The sequence below is a fragment of the Eriocheir sinensis genome, chromosome 4 (assembly GCF_024679095.1).
Source record: "Eriocheir sinensis breed Jianghai 21 chromosome 4, ASM2467909v1, whole genome shotgun sequence".
Taxonomy (NCBI): domain Eukaryota; kingdom Metazoa; phylum Arthropoda; class Malacostraca; order Decapoda; family Varunidae; genus Eriocheir; species Eriocheir sinensis.
The window spans coordinates 11,553,181-11,570,596 of NC_066512.1; the positions used below are offsets into that span (position 1 = coordinate 11,553,181).

The window sequence follows — 17,416 nt, forward strand, 5'->3', positions numbered from 1 at the left end:
GGAGGGGGGTGAAGAGAGGGCACGACATGAAACATATAATGGCAGAGCTTGAGGCTGAGGAGGCAGGAGTAGAGGGGAGGGAGGGGGGTGAAGAGAGGGCACGACATGAAACATATATGGGCAGAGCTTGAGGCTGTGGAGGCAGGAGTAGCGGGGAGGGAGGGGGCTGAAGAGAGGGCACGACATGAAATATATAATGGCAGAGCTTGAGGCTGAGGAGGCAGGAGTAGAGGGAGGGGGATGAAGAGAGGGCACGACATGAAATATATAATGGCAGAGCTTGAGGCTGAGGAGGCAGGAGTAGGGGAGGAGGGGGTGAAGAGGGCACTGACATGAAATATATAATGGCAGAGCTTGAGGCTGAGGAGGCAGGAGTAGAGGGGAGGGAGGGGGGTGAAGTGAGGGCACGACATGAAACATATCTGGGCTGAGCTTGAGGCTGAGGAGGCAGGAGTAGAGGGGAGGGAGGGGGGTGAAGAGAGGGCACGACATGAAATATATAATGGCAGAGCTTGAGGCTGAGGAGGCAGGAGTGGGGGAGGGAGGGGGTGAAGAGAGGGCACATGAAATATATAATGGCAGAGCTTGAGGCTGAGGAGGCAGGAGTAGAGGGAAGGTGGGGGGTGAAGAGAGGGCATGAGCTCTGGGCTACGGGCTAGAGATGAAAAAAATATCATCTAACATTCTAGTCTTATGTATGTTTTAAGTACACTAGTTTATTTCGTAACTCAGTTTTGAACGTGCGACAGAATAATAATAAAAAAATAAAAAAAGGTTGAAAGGAGGGTGGGATTAGAGTGTGGAGGCGCTAGCGTGGTGCTGTGCTTGCTCGCGGGCCCAGGCGCGGCCCGCCAGACCTTGCGCGCGCCTGACTGAGCCGTGCCGAGCCCGGTGTGGTCATGAGACGTCCGGCTATAATAAGACATCCTATCCTGATCTGCGCATGTGCAGAAACCAATGTTTACAAACAAAGAGTATTGATATCGTCGTTTGTCCCAGGCAAGATGGCGGCAAGACACCATGGCAGCTTTTTTGACATACAAGGGGTGTAGGTTGTCTCATTTATCACATTTACTGACATACAAGGGGTGTAGGTTGTCTCATTTATCACATTTACTGACATACAAGGGGTGTAGGTTGTCTCATTTATCACATTTACTGACATACAAGGGGTGTAGGTTGTCTCATTTATCACATTTACTGACATACAAAGGGTGTAGGTTGTCTCATTTATCACATTTACTGACATACAAAGGGTGTAGGTTACCTCATTTATCACATTTACTGACATACAAGGGGTGTAGGTTCTCTCATTTATCACATTTACTGACATACAAGAGGTTTAGGTTGTCTCATTTATCACATTTACTGACATACAAGGGGAATAGGCTGCCTCATTTATCACATTTACTGACATACAAGGGCGTAGGTTGTCTCATTTATCATATTTACTGACATACAAGGGGAATAGGCTGCCTCATTTATCACATTTACTGACATACAAGGGGTGTAGGTTGTCTCATTTATCACATTTACTGACATACAAGGGGTGTAGGTTGTCTCATTTATCACATTTACTGACATACAAGGGGTGTAGGTTGTCTCATTTATCACATTTACTGACATACAAAGGGTGTAGGTTGTCTCATTTATCACATTTACTGACATACAAGGGGTGTAGGTTGTCTCATTTATCACATTTACTGACATACAAGGGGTGTAGGTTGTCTCATTTATCACATTTACTGACATACAAGGGCGTAGGTTGTCTCATTTATCATATATACTGACATACAAGGGTGTAGGTTGTCTCATTTATCACATTTACTGACATACAAGGGTGTAGGTTATCTCATTTATCACGTTTACTGACATACAAGGGGTGTAGGTTGTCTCATTTATCACATTTACTGACATACAAGGGGTGTAGGTTGTCTCATTTATCACATTTACTGACATACAAGGGGTGTAGGTTGTCTCATTTATCACATTTACTGACATACAAGGGGTGTAGGTTGTCTCATTTATCACATTTACTGACATACAAGGGGTGTAGGTTGTCTCATTTATCACATTTACTGACATACAAGAGGTGTAGGTTGTCTCATTTATCACATTTACCGACATACAAGGGTTGTAGGTTCTCAAACTTATCACATTTACTGACATACAAGGGGTGTAGGTTACCTCATTTATCACATTTACTGACATACAAAGGGTGTAGGTTGTCTCATTTATCACATTTACTGACATACAAGGGGTGTAGGTTACCTCATTTATCACATTTACTGATATACAAGGGGTGTAGGTTACCTCATTTATTACGTTTACTGACATACAAGGGGTGTAGGTTGTCTCATTTATCACATTTACTGACATACAAGGGGCGTAGGTTGTCTCATTTATTACATTTACTGACATACAAGGGGTGTAGGTTACATCACATTTACTGACATACAAAGGGTGTAGGTCATCTAATTTATCACTTTAAAAAAGATAAAGAATAAACTTAGGTGGGACGTTTCATGATAGGCAGTCAACAAAAGACACGGTACCGTGTCATAGCTCATCCACCCTCTGTTTGTAAACAAAGCCCACACATGCGCAGATCAGGATGGGATGTCTTATTATAGCGGCTGTCTCATGACACCACACCGGAACCCTGAGTCCTCGGACGCGATGCGCTGTGGGTTGACACCGGATCGGTTAACCTAATTCTTGAGGAACCTTGAACCTACCACGGCCTGCCCGCCAAGACGCCGTGACCCTTGCCGTGCAGGACGTGCTTGGATCCAGGCTGCCAGGTGTTGTCAGGTCAGGTATTTATGAAATAGATCTACCGCAACAATAAATGTGCAGTATTCAAAAACACCACCATCATAATGAATGAGACGGGGTCTTGGAGTTAACAACTAAGGTAGTGGAGATGAGCTCTCACCCGGGTATCCCTCATCTTGCGGCCCTAAAAATAACAGTTCGGCGTTCGGATTAGCGGGCCGTGTCGACTCCACCAATTCTACCTCCATGCCTCGGACACACCTAGGCAGCATGACGTCACCTCTTTGCCACGCCTCTCCTGCGCGTGAACAGACTTGGTATATGATCATATACCAAGTCTGTTCACCTGCATGCCAAACTTCCAGTAAAGGGCAGCCTGACCTGACATCACCTGGCAGGTGTCCACAACCTTGCAGCCCTAAAAATAACAGTTCGGCGGATTCACTTTTTAGGGCTAATGTCGACTCCACAAATTTTACCTACATGGTCCGAGGACAGAAAACGGAGAAATTGATGGGTGACTTGTATTTTTTTTTGTCAACTGTATACTACCTTTTCAGTCATTCTATTGTTTCTTTATCAACTCCAAGTATATCATTCTTATTTAACTGTGAAAAACAATTCCACGTTTGTGTTTATAATTGGATGTGCAGCCACCAACAGCACATTTATTAGGCATCCTGGTCCACGTCAGCACTATACACCTAACCACGACGTCGTCTTGTTGCAGACTGACTCGGTTCCACGCAACGGACCCCGCCTCTGAAGGCAGCGGGACGTCATGCGCGAGCCCGACGAGATTTTCGCGGGAAGTGACCAGACTTGTTATAATTAGATTTTGCTTGGATCCTCTACTAGCTGCCCTGAGGGGTCTCGGCTGGGCAGAGACTGATACAACCTGGACTGCGGGAATCTCCGGGGCATCAGTAGATCAGCAAGTAGCAGCAGAGGTAGTGCTTGTTACTCCGCTTAGTAAGGAAAAGATGGAGAGCGAGGAGGAGGAGGAGGAGGAGAAGACACCGTTTGAGGAGTAGGTGGGCGAGAAGAGGAAGAGGATGATGACAACGACAACGAAGAAGAAGAAGAAGAGAGGGATAAGGAGAGTAGTAATGGTAGTAGTAGTAGGAGGAGAGAGGAGAGAAGGATGAAACGGCGGCAAAAACTTATCTATCAGTCGAAGCATGAGAGAGAAGAATCAGAAGGATCGAGCAGGGCCTCCAGGGCGGTCCACGTTGCTACCAGGCTGCACCCAGCGCCCAGGGCCACGACCAACCACAGGGCTAGGCGGTGCGGCGGCGCTATGCTCCTGCAGGGAGAAAGAAAACACTTCCTGGAACAAGTACACCGGAGACTCGTGCGTGAGTGACCATACCCGTGCATAGAGATGCCAGTCATAATGTTTTTTCTTACACCCAAATTGACTTAGGCCAAAATAACTTATAATCGGCACTTGATGTTAGGGGATGTCATTCTACATGAGTCTTGCACCAAACTCAAACTCGTACTACCAAATCTATCATGCTCACCTACAGATATGCATCATAACGATCTTTCTTACACCGCACTGAAGCTTACACCCCAACACTTACACCGAACACTCATATAACAGGAATCCTTCACTGTTACACTCTATAACAGCCTTCCTTCTATTTTATTTCACCTCTCCTACCTGTTAAATATTTTCAAGGCGGAAATCTCAAGACTAAAACAATTTGAAAATTCTACGATATCCGTTTTTCCCATATTACTAGTAAGTTTCCATCGCTGAAAACCTGGGTAACTACGTAAAAAAAAAAAAATAAAAAAAAAGTTACAACGATTATCTTTCCACTCAAGACAAAATACAACGATATTGTTGCCATCAATCAGCGAGTACTCCTTGAGACTGGATCGAAGTCTATTACAAACATTGTCCGTGAACACCAACTCTAGCTATATAAGTAAGTGGCACGCTGCCCAGAAGTTGGCCATGCTCATCGGGTTGTTCTTGAAAGGGACAATCCTATGCGGATGATGCCAGGGGAATTCACACCAAGCTCGTGGCTCGAGTAATGCGATGAATCCTGCCATAATTTACTTGTGTGATGGGAAGGTAGGAAGACTTGCTCAGAGGAAGGCAACACGTTCCCCGATATATACTCTTATTGACTGATTTATCCAAGACCCAGACTATAAAAAATAGCACACCTACAACCTATGGCAATGCTTTTACTTACTACCAAGAAATACGATAATAATGTTCTAACGTCACACTGTTTTTGCCTACACTTGACGTTTGCATTATCTCAATGGCTCAGACCTCCGCCATAACACACACGCTTCCTACAGCCTATGGAGTTTTGCATTGCCGTGTTAGATGGGAAAGTTTAGTGGAAACTTTCTCGAAATATACACCGGGAAAAAAAATCTTAACTTTCCGTCACGCCCCAGCGAGTTTTTGTGCGGCTTGAACTTCAGTTTTCCTGCTCTTTGTAAATCTCTCTCTCTCTCTCTCTCTCTCTCTCTCTCTCTCTCTCTCTCTCTCTCTCTCTCTCTCTCTCTCTCTCTCTCTCTCTCTCTCTCTCTCTCTCTCTCTCTCTCTCTCTCTCTCTCTCTCTCTCTCTCTCTCTCTCTCTCTCTCTCTCTCTCTCACTGGTTCAGTGCAACACGATTAATTAATTGAAAAACAAACTATCGCCACTTGCTTTACCTTTATATTCTCTACGGCAGAGAAGCAAGTCTGCGTGGCCTTTTGATGTTTCACTTAGGTTTAAGGATAAATCACTTGGTCTGTACCATAGGGTCTGCGTAGTCTGAATATCTATGAAATTCTTCCATCTTCATCGCAATATTTTTGTCATGATTTCATTATTCAGGGAGTGGCCTGTGGAAAATTACCGCGGGAGTCCCCGCCATTTTCATTGAGAGAGCGGGAAGTAGTCACAGATCACGCAGGAAAACTAGAAGGCGGGAAGCAGCGAGCTTTTCAAATCATATTCGTTATTACTGCCAACGCTGACCTATGTGTGGGATGCATGACCCACTATGACCAATTGCATGTGTTAGGTTATTAATAAATAACAATCCATAGCCGTTAGGGCGTTTTAGCGTAAGTGTTGCACAGAAAACGAGATGTCAGTATGGCAAGAGCTGGCATCTTGACCGCGGCCGGCGCGCGGAGCATTGTGGGACCGCCGCCATTTTCCAACCATGCGATGCGAGCGGACGTCCCTTCCCAGCCTCCGGGTTTTTCAGCCTTGTAGTACTCGCAAGTCCAGAGTGACTATGTACTCAGGTCAGGGAAACCCGTGGGAGGAAGGAGGGCACCGCGCGTTGCAGTGAGGAAAGAGAGAGGATTGAAGAAGGACTGCAAGGCTCCAGACACGAGGCAGATCAGGGTGTGGCTTCCCTCTTCTCCACCTACAGCTAAGTAACCATTTGCTAGGATGTTTTAGAATAGCTACTAAGTTGCTGTGTGCTTGGTGTTAATTAATTATTCTTAATTTCCAGCGAGTTTCTTTGTTGTTTTCAGTAAACATAAGAGCAGGTTTATCTGGCTTTTGCTTACCCTATGAGAGATGTGACTGGTCAGATATTTAAATAAATAAGGACTAGAGGGGCTGTGAGTCTGATAACTCAATTTTCAGTTATTTTATTTTATATTTTTTTATTGCTGAGAATTTACGGGATTTTCGGAAGTCCAGACCTTTCAAGAACCCCACATCTTTCCTCTGTCCGGCAGCCTGCCGCAATATCGGAGCTTACTTGTTACTCACGACTCGGTTTTCTTTTTCATTGCTTCTATATCGATATCTAATTTGCTACTTCTTCAAAACAGCTGTATTTCCGTTACCTGTTGACCCCTATCCCTAGCTCTCCCACTCCACAAATCAGAAATCAAAGACGGTCATGCAATTGTTTCATGTCGGTTCAAACGTTTACTCGTGATGCTTTTGATTAACCTGGATTTGTTTTCATTGGGTCCGCCCCTTCCCCCGCCAGTGTAGTGCAATGGCCTTCAAACTTTTTTTGATGCGATCTGTTTGGGTTTATGCAATATCTTTACGACCCTGATACAAACTAACTGAAAACACTGGAAACTGCTTTGCGCGACATTCATCAGTCTGTCTGTTGGGGTCGGCGACGCAGTAAAACGATCCTAGACCCGACTCGTACTTAAAGAAGTCCCTTGCAGTGGTTTCCATTCTTGGCTATGTAGTCCTGAGTCTGACTACAGATTGGGATGTACTAGTTGGCACATTATCCACGTAGCTGTTCTTCCCCCATTGGTAACCGGGGAAATCTCATGAAGAATATTCTGAGGTAATCCAGATAACTTCGTTTACCAGGCTCTGATAATAAACACAAGTCAGCGCCGAAGAAAAGCGTTGTTAGGTGTGCTCCCTGCTCGTTACTTAAATCACTCCTCCCAGATATTGGCAAACACCCCTAGTAGTATTTCCCCGCGTAGTTGTCGTCGGACGTATGTACCAACAACAGTAACAGTAACATGTGCATGTTATTGTTATTCACTTACTTTTTCAATACTGTAGAGTTAGCGTGGTATTGCAAACTGCGGGAACCCTCACATCAGTACCAAACTGTTTATTACACCTATCTTTAAAAGTTGTGCAGATAAATGTTATTTATTTACTTTTCATTACATTAAAGTTAGCGTGGTTTTGCAAGTTGCAAGAACCTTCACATCAGTACCAAAATGTTGTTACACCTACCATTAAAGGTTCACTAACTTATCTAGATGGACTTATCATCACTTACTGAACCTGCTGTTCGAGACTTTTTAGTCAAAAGGAACCTATGGATTCGTTTGCTTCGGTTTTATGGTGAAACTTATCACTTTCAAATATGGAGGAGGGAAGTGCAAGAGTGAGTTACCTGAACAGCAAAATCAGATAGTTTCTTAGTTGGGATCCAACTTCCTCTTCTCGTTCCTCCTCCTGAAAAAAAACCTCAGCCTGGTCCTCAGGTTAATTAGACGTGTTGCATGAGAATTTCTAAACCAATCAATCTTGTATTTTAATGTGGATATTCCAATCAAAACCAGCAGCAGGAGCGTTTAAAATACACTCAATCACATCATAATAAACTAATTTTCTTTCTAACGACACCGAAGGATTAGCTCTTTTGATCCACTGCAGGCGCGGGTCTGTTGGCCTTTCAATTACGTGTATTCATTAATATCTGTGATCGGTCGGGTACTGCACTCATGCATTGCGTACTCGTTATCAGGGGCCGCCGAGGACGCATTATCAAAGAGCTGTTATTAATGTTGGAGGTAGGGAAGTTGTGGGTTGAGGGGTGTGGGGGGCTGTAAGGTGTGGGGTGTTGGGTGAGGGGTGGGTGTGGAGCTGTCGGGTGTGGGGGATGAGGTGTGGGGTGTTTGGTGTGGGGGTGTGTGGGGTGTCAGGTGTGGGGTGAGGTGTGGGGTGTTGAGTGTGGGGGTGAGGTGTGGAGGATGAGGTGTGGGGTGTTGGGTGTGGGGGTGAGGTGTGGGGTGTTGGGTGTGGGGGTGAGGTGTGGGGTGTTGAGTGTGTGGGGATGTTGGGTGAGGGGTGAGGTGTGGAGGTGTTGGGTGTGGGGTGTCGGGTGTGGGGATGGGGTGTTGGGTGAGGGGTGAGGTGTGGGGTGTTGTGTGAGGGGGTAAGGTGTGGGGTGTTGGGTGTGGGGATGAGGTGTGGGGGTGTTGGGTGTGGGGGGTGAGGTGTGGGGGTGTTGAGTGTGTGGGGTGAGGTGTGGGGGTGTTTGGTGTGGGGGTTAGGTGTGGGGAGGTTGGGTGTGGGGGCGAGGTGTGGGGTGTTGAGTGTGGGGGTGAGGTGTGGGGATGTTGGGTGTGGGGTGTTGGGTGAGGTGTGGAGGTGTGGGGTGTGGGAGTGAGGTGTGGGGGTGTTGGGTGTGGGGGATGAGGTATGGGGGTGTTGGGTGAGGTGTGGGGGTGTGGGGGGTAAGGTGTGGGGGTGTTGTGTGAGGGGGGGTAAGGTGTGGGAGTGTTGGGTGTGGGGGGATGAGGTGTGTGTGGGGGGGGGGGTGTTGGATGTTGGGTGTGGGGGGTGAGGTGTGGGGGTGTGGGGGGTGAGGTGGAAACTTCACATCTCTCGCACGAGACTTTCCACTCAAACTAAACCCTTTACTGTCCAAATCCCTTACGCACGAGTTAACCAACATCTTCACTCTTTCATCCCTCACGCAGGTAAACTCTGGAACAATCTTCCTTCATCTGTATTTCCTCCTGCCTACGACCTGAACTCTTTCAAGAGAAGGGTATCAGGACACCTCTTCTTCCGAAGTTGACCTCTCTTTTGGTCACTCCTCTGAACGCTTTTTGTGGGAGCAGTGAATAGCGGCTTTTTTTTATATTATTGCTTCCTTTTTTTGCCCTTGAGCTGCTTCATCTGTCGTTAAAAATGAATAAATAAATAAAAAAATAAAAAAATAATATATATATATATATATATATATATATATATATATATATATATATATATATATATATATATATATATATAATTAATGTCATACTAACTCCATAATAGCTATTACTGAAATATGCCACTCAAGGGTCGGAGTTGTCTCACGAGCCGCCAGTTCAACAGTCTTGTTTACGATGGATACTCTGCCCGAAAAATCTTGGTCTGTCCAAATCTGGGGGGGGGCTACAGCCCCCCCAGCCCCTCCAGCTCGTAGGCTTCACCTATGGATGCCTCTACATCATTATAATGACCTTAGACTCCAGAGATAACTATAACTTGGAAATTAGAGCTCTTGACAACTATACAATTTTGATAATTATGAAAAATCTTTAATTTGGCAGTTCTTGGGTAAAAGAATAATTACACGGGGTTCCCAGGGAAGACTATAACTTGTACCCTGTAAAAAACTAAAACTTAAACTAAAGGTCTACAAGGAAAGCTGTTATTTGGAAGTTCTTGCAAAACAAGACCTAACTTGTTACAGTGAATGCACTCTGACTCTCCCATCCCGTTCCTCGTCTCATTTCACTGTTATTATCACAGTTACATTTTCCTCCTGCTTTTTTAACCCATTTATAATGATGACCAATATGTTTCTGTTGATTATTTGTATTCATATCCACATCTTCATGACCTTGGCGCTGCGGTGCCTCCAATTTTCACTCATTAATTAATTAATTCATGACGTGCCACCCGTCTGCTGTGTTAAGAACGATGTATAAAAGATTGGATTTCCATTTCATTCCAAAACCGCGTCGAATCAGCTGCTCCAGGCGACGCCCAGATAGAGGCGGAACACAACACGTCACAACACAATTATCGCTTTCACTGCCAAATCTAGCTTTTCCCAATTAAAGTTCTTGATTAATTTCGAGCTGCGGGTGGTCGCAAGAGTCTACCGCGGCCAGACAGACAAAGAGAAAGAGCGGGAGCCGAGTGCTTCCAACATGGACTTGTTAACTGCATGCCTCCCCCCCTCCCGCGGCTTCGCCGCACACGACTTTCTACTCAAGCTCATCCCTTTACTGTCCAAATCTCTTACGCACGAGTTAACCAGCATCTTCATGCAGTCTTTCATCCCTCACGCAGGTAAACTCTGGAACAATCTTCCTTTATCTGTATTTCCTCCTGCCTACGACTTGAACTCTTTCAAGAGAAGGGTATCAGGACACCTCTCCTCCCGAATTCGAACTTGACCTATCTTTTGGCCACTCCGCTAAACTCTTTTACAGGAGCAGCGAGTAGCGGGCTTTTTTTTCATTATTGTTTCCTTTTTTTTTTTTTGCCCTTGAGCTGTTTCCTCTGCTGTAGAAAAAAAATAAGACATCCATGGTCAAAGGTTAACAAAAATTGAGAGAAAAACCTACACAGCCTACAAAGAAGAGCTAAGAAAATGCAAACAATATACTACAACTACTACTATAAAAAATATACTACTACTACTACTGCTATACTACTACTTCTACTACCACTACTGCTGCTGCTGCTGCTGCTACTACCGCTGCTACTACCGCTGCTACTACTACTACTACTACTACTACTACTACTAATAATAATAATAATAATAATAATAATAATGATAATGATAATGATAATGATAATGATAATAATAATAATAATAATAATAATAATAATAATAATAATAATAATAATAATAATAATAATAATAATAATAATAATAATAATAACAATAATAATAATAATAATAATAATAATAATAATAATAATAATAATAATAATAATAATAATAATAATAATAATAATAATAATAATAATAATAATAATAATAATAATAATAATAATATTTTATATTATTATTATTATTATTATTATTATTATTATTATTGATTAATATCTTTATTATTATTATTACTATCATTATGAATTAATATTTAAGTGTTTATTATTGTTGTCATCACGTTTCCACACTGTGGTCAGCATTTTACGAATAAACGGACACATTTCTTCCCTATGGCTGAGTACATTCAATAGGTAACAAAAAAATAGCTCGACTAAGATGTATAAATATAAAACGTAAAACGCACACACAAAATGCCTTTAAACTCCCTATATACATTTACTAATTAAGAAAATACATGATATACTTTACCTCTCAGGCCAGTCACTGCGTTCCTTGGAGTCACAGAGACGGATGTAGAAGATGGGCGGCAGGACGAAGGTGAGGAGCGGCACGGAGAAACTGCCGATCAGGTTGAGGATGCGGCCAAAGTTTTTCACCGCCAGGCCGACGAGGACGCCGGCCACCACCAGGCTGGTGCGCAGGATGCTCCGCCGCCACCCGAACCCTGGAGGAGCGGGGGAACAGGTCATCCTGTACTCATGATGTACATCTTATTTGTTAGATTCTTACATAACACACACACACTCACACTCTCTCTCTCTCTCTCTCTCTCTCTCTCTCTCTCTCTCTCTCTCTCTCTCTCTCTCTCTCTCTCTCTCTCTCTCTCTCTCTCTCTCTCTCTCTCTCTCTCACACACACACACACACACACACACACACAGGCACACATGCATGCATGCATGCATGTATACACACACACACACACACACACACACACACACACACACACACACACACACACACACACAGGCACGCACGCACGTACGAAACCGCTCCCCCGCACTTATATATAAATATACTATAATGTGATAAAAATAAAGTTTAAGTATACACACCTTTTTAAAAAGAAATCCACTAATTTGTCAATTAATCAATCAGCCACACTAATAAATTCCGAGGCTCCGGAGAGGACAAGGCCATTTTAAAGTCACGAAGGACTCCTAATTAAGCCATGGCCTCTGAAGGACGGGGAAGGGAGGGGCGCAGAGTGATCTTACAGTCATGAAGCATCCTGCCAACTGTAATACCGAATCCTGCTGAAGGGTATTCCTACAGAAGTGAAAACTTCTGTTGACTATACTGTTGCAGTGTGAAGGACGGGGTGAGTAATCATATATATATATATATATATATATATATATATATATATATATATATATATATATATATATATATATATATATATATATATATGGTCGCGAAGGACTCTCGCCAGCTGTTCTACTGAATCCTGAGGTACCAAGAGAATAGAGTAAGCTTGCGGACACGAAGGACTCCAGTTAGCAACGCTAAATCCTGAGAGATCAATGTGTTAAGGTTATATAATAATCACGAAAGACTTAGGATAACTATAATATTGGACTCAAAAAGAACCAAAGGAACAGGAAAACACTAACCTCTGAGTTACGAGGGTAGCCACTAAAGGAGGCGAACTTTCTGCCACCATTCTGTACCACAACTATTCCCAAGACTAGATAACAAAGCGAAAGGCGGCACTGATATTGCATTCCCGATGGGAGTCAAGTGTGAAGGATGAGTATTTAAAGTCAACGTGTATAACATAAGCAAAACCTATGTAAGAGATCAAAGGACTATAAAATTAACAACAATATAGCCTTGCAACCAGAGGTGGGCGCGGTACTGAAAAATCAGTAGTACGGTTGCGGTAGTACGGTGCTTTTTCCGGAGTAGAGCGGTTGCGGTAGTGCGGTCCCATTTTTTTCTTTCCCAGTGCGGTACGCGGTATGCGGTACTGCGGTAGCGGTAGTCAAAATAAAAAAAAAATACTTCAGTGCCTGTCCTGGCTATCCAAACAAAGGAAACATGCTTAAAATAAAAATAAATGAAAAATCGACCTGCACCACGGACGGGTCCGGGTTGAAATGGCCGGCACTGCGCGGGTTAAAGAAGACTCGCAGTGTTGTAGTTTAGTCTCTCTATTTCGTATTTAATTTTGAACAATAACTGAAAAGTCAGAATGATTGAATCACTGATTCTGATGACTGATACCGATTGACTGATTGAGTCCGATTCAATGTAAAAAAAAAAAAAAAAAAATCTGTTGGCATGCCGCGCTGCAAATGTTGTTTTCGATAGTTTTCAAAGTACAGCAAAAAAGTACCGCAGGATTTTTTAGTGTGGTCCGCGGTAGTGCGGTATTTTCAGAAATTTTGCGGTAGTGCGGTAGTGTGGTACCTTTTTGTGATGCGGTACTACCGCACTACCGCACTAAGTACCCCACTTGCCCACCTCTGCTTGTAAAGTTGTCTGCTAATATTATATCATATACAACTTACCCTCGGGAAAAAGAGAAATATATTTAGTATTATTTTTAATAGTATATTTAATAGTATTTCCTCCTGCCTACGACTTGAACTCTTTCAAGAGAAGGGTATCTGGACACCTCTTTAGATTCTTTTTGTGAGCAGCGAGTAGCGTTTTTTTAATTTTTTTATTACTGTTTACTTTTCTTTGTGTCCTTGAGCTGTCTCCTTTGTTGTAAAAAAAAAATCATATTTCAGCCGCGAGAGACACCTGTCACAACCTTGGAGGACGAAGGGACGGGTTATAACTACTGTGCAGACCGGAGCCTCAAAGTTAACACCCCAAACACTCCCTCACAAGCAGTCTGTGACGCATCACCTCCGCAAGGCTCTTCCATGTAAGTACACAAGATTCCTTTCTTCTCATGTCACACGCGTGGCCATGCTGGTCACGCCGAGGCTGCATATTTTTAAGCTTTATATTTGCTGTTATTAACCTACGCTTCACTTTGCGATAATATATGCTTTTTCCTCTCCCTCTTTCTCTTTATTTTCCCTATCCCCTTGCATGCGAGTTGTCCTGTTTCTCATCACAGTTTCAATAACATACTTTGCATGCCTGCGATCCTCCTGTGTCAAGGGTTCACGTGCACACACACTCTCCAATAAGACTTTGGAAGCCCGGCAACAAGTTTAAATGAGGTGACGAGTCTGGACACAGGCGAGGGAGAAGTCAGTGAGGAACAAAGGGACGGAGAAGGGGAAGGACAGAGGAATAATTGAGAAAGGAAGGAAGAACGAGGGAATGCACAGAGGAAGGAAACGGAGGAGGAAAGCGGAGTAACAGTCTGAATTGAAGAGAGAGAGAGAGAGAGAGAGAGAGAGAGACACGGACACGGACACGGACAGACACAGACACGGACAGACACAGACATAGACACAGACACGGACAGACAGACACAGACACGGACAGACACAGACACGGACAGACACAGACACGGACAGACACAGACACGGACAGACACAGACACGGACAGACAGACACAGACACGGACAGACACAGACACGGACAGACACAGACACGGACAGACACAAACACAGACACAGACACGGACAGACACAGACACAGACAGAGACAGATAAAAAGAGAACGAAAAAGAGGAGGAGGAGGAGGAGGAGGAGGAACTCACGTGTGGGGAGGGACGCGGCCTCTTCCAGTGACTGCGAGAACGGATTTATGATGAGCACGTAGGTGAAGAGATTGTTGACGAACATGAGCACCTCCACCGCCGTGACGGACGGGCCGTGCACCATCAGCAGAACGTTCACCTGCACGCCGCTGCCGAACTCCAGGTAGCCCAAGGCGGCCATGGGCAGGTACATCAGCAGGAGGGCTGCGTGCGGGGAGAGGAGGTAAAGGGTGAGGGGAGAAGAGTCTGAGAGGAGAGAATGAATGAGGGAGAGAGTGAGAAAGGCCGAATGATAAAAGTTTGGAAGAGGGTGAAAAGGATAAGGAATACAGGTAAGGGATGAAGAAAGATATAGGAAAGAAGGGGTGAGGGATGAAAATTAGGGAGAAGGGAGAGGAGAATAGGCAGGTAGGTGAAGAAGAGGAAGAGAAGGCGTGAGGGAAAAAAAGGTATGTGAAAGGGAGACAACGTGGGGGTAAATCGGCAAGGGAGAGGGTGAAGAGGGATAAGCCAAGTATATGAGGGAGTAAACACTTTAATTTACAAATAGTAGAGTTTTTGGGTACTCGCTTTCAATGTTAATTCCCTTATTCCTCAAGTAAAATATTTTTAGGTATTTCTATCACACACACGCACACACACACACACACACACACACACACACACACACACACATACACACACACACACACACACACATAACTAGATACGTAGATAGACAGGCTAAGGCCTGGCAGGTTGAGGTTCATGCCTCTCAGCTTGAAAGACAATTCATTTGACAAAGAGCGAGCGGGATTGGGGTGTGATGTGTGAAGACCCAGCGGTACCCATTGATCGGTTGAACGACCTCCAAAGGCCTCTCTTGGAGGCTACTGCAGTAGTGGTGAGAAAAATAAGCGAAGATAAAATTAATAACAGTTCAGCGAGAAATCTTTCTGGTTGGTAACTGCTGCTCACTGTCCAATAGATAATGTAATTTTCTTTCTTCTTTGACTTACAATCTCACAGCAAAATGCACTAAACAGTAGGTTTAGCCCTACACTCTGTGAAGAAGTTAATGCTCTCAGGGTATTGTATTATTCTGTAAATACAAGGGAAAGTTCTCATTATGGCCTTTCTGTCTTCAGCAATCATTATCAAATTCAACTGGCGCACCTAATATCACCACACGAGGGGTACAAAGTTGGTGGAGGGATTTTGTCTTAGGCGAGGGTAGTGGGCCGAGACAGTAGTCTATTTTGATTCTTTTGTTTATTTATATTTGACCAACGAAACACTTTTAGAACTTAATCAAAGTATGTGCTTATCTTTGTATTCATTCATACACACTCTGGTAATGTTTCTAAGATTTCCGATTCACATAATTGAGTGAACTTGAAGTGTAATTAACACACAAAATCTGTCACTAGTAAAACTGAAAATAATAATGTAAGTTATGCCTCTATGAAAAATACGAAAATAATAATGTAAGTTATGCCTCTATGAAAAATACGCAAACAGATAAATTTGAAAACTCACACAAGACAATATGTGGCACCACCTGCTTTGCGTAGTAAAAATATGCTTATCTGATGAATCTGGTACCCGCGACAAGGCGCGGGCTGCTGCCAGAGATATGAAAATATCACGTGACTTAGCGCGGGGATTTTGAATGTGAAATGGCAGTGACACTTCAAGTAATGGACAGCTTACTCTTTTGATTTTGCGGCGCCCTTGTCATTAAGCAGCGAATTTTGGAAAATCAACCGCTTTGGTGCGAATTGCCATAACTCCCTTATTTCTAAGGCTATATTTTATAATTAGCGACCCGCTCATTTTTTGAGAATTTCAAAACACTTATTTAACAAATGATTTAGCCCTGCCAATGTGCTTTCCAATATGGTGCATAACATTTCCCTACTCCCTGAAGTTTCGTCGCTAGAGCTAGTAACGTAAACCCTGTCGAGAGCAATTTTGACGAACTCCAGACACTGCCGTTTTCGTTTAGTGTGGCCATGCTATTGCCTCTAGAAGGCTGTAATTTTGCATGTAGCTCCTCTTGGCAATGTAGTTTGACCAACTCGAAGGATTTTTTGATAGCTTGATTCTAAGTTCACAAAATAGCCTGTTTTTCGGCCCTTTTGCCGCGATTTGGACACGTCCTAGATTTTTACTTATAACTTTTTATTTATCTATATACTGTTTTCCATTTTTTTTCTGATTATTAATCTGTATTAAAAGAGCTTTCATTTCCCACCAAGCACGCCTTCCTAGCTTCAGTGGTTTTTGCTCGAGCTCGACCAGAAATCGCGACGAACATTCGCCGAATCTGACTCATTTCACGCGCCGCAACGAAAAATCTTCCTGACGCCACAAAAACTAATATACCTGCATAAAAAAAAATCATATATGAACACTTCAATATGTTGACTAGCTTGTACTGAAACCATTTTAAGATATCTATATAAAAAGTTACTATTTTTATATAATCATTGGGCCGACGGTTAGGCCCCACCGGGAAGAAGCCTACCGGCGCAATAGGCCGCGACGTAAAAAAAAAAAAAAAAAAAAAAAAAAAAAAATGAATCAACCTATATTAAGCGCCTTATTACATGTTATTGCTATTTTTTTTTTTTTTTAGTATTCAACCATATTTCTTCCCATTTATGAATAATATAATGTGTGATTACATGAAAACTAATAATATATGAAACATGTGAACAGAATAATACTATAAAGTTAATATATATTGTGCGCTATAAAGTGTTTGTAGTATGTTGATATATGTGTCATTTTAATGAAATAATTGTGTATTTCCAGTATATGTTAAATTATATTTAGTTTGAAAGCACATGTATAAACTTTATAAACTGTTTTA

General features: G+C 43.2%; 2 protein-coding genes across 51 annotated transcripts in view; one reads left to right on the top strand and one right to left on the bottom strand.

The window, feature by feature from the left end:
* Positions 1–662: 662 nt before the first annotated feature.
* Positions 663–2,914, top strand: LOC127008354 (uncharacterized). Of its 50 annotated transcripts, XM_050880539.1 has the most exons (6): positions 663–1,304; positions 1,472–1,597; positions 1,640–1,723; positions 1,847–2,050; positions 2,093–2,140; positions 2,225–2,453. In XM_050880539.1, exons 1-6 carry the CDS (start codon positions 1,021–1,023, stop codon positions 2,451–2,453), a joined length of 975 nt encoding a protein of 324 aa, XP_050736496.1. In that variant the 5' UTR covers positions 663–1,020. The 50 variants fall into 50 exon arrangements, 47 of the variants coding, with proteins under 47 accessions (XP_050736496.1, XP_050736581.1, XP_050736338.1 ...); XM_050880624.1 differs by lacking the exon at positions 2,093–2,140 and having other exon boundaries at positions 1,847–2,056; positions 2,225–2,914; XM_050880381.1 differs by having other exon boundaries at positions 1,847–2,266; positions 2,351–2,474.
* A 231-nt stretch (positions 2,915–3,145) lies between these two features.
* Positions 3,146–17,416, bottom strand: part of LOC127008521 (uncharacterized) — a 65,758-nt gene continuing 51,487 nt past the window's right edge. The window contains exons 7-9 of the mRNA XM_050880668.1: positions 14,560–14,763; positions 11,356–11,551; positions 3,146–4,084 (exon numbers count right to left, since the gene is read on the bottom strand). Of these exons, the coding sequence (XP_050736625.1) occupies positions 3,949–4,084; positions 11,356–11,551; positions 14,560–14,763 (536 nt within the window). The 3' untranslated portion in view covers positions 3,146–3,948. The remainder of the gene's footprint in view (positions 4,085–11,355; positions 11,552–14,559; positions 14,764–17,416) is intronic.

Coding starts and splice junctions, on each gene's coding strand:
- LOC127008354 (XM_050880264.1), top strand. CDS start 1,021: ATGGCAGCTTTTTTGACATACAAGGGGTGTAGGTTGTCTCATTTATCA. Junction 1,598..1,639: donor CTGACATACAAGGGGTGTAG/GTTGTCTCATTT, acceptor CAAAGGGTGTAG/GTTGTCTCATTTATCACATT. Junction 1,724..1,846: donor CTGACATACAAGGGGTGTAG/GTTGTCTCATTT, acceptor ACAAGGGTGTAG/GTTATCTCATTTATCACGTT.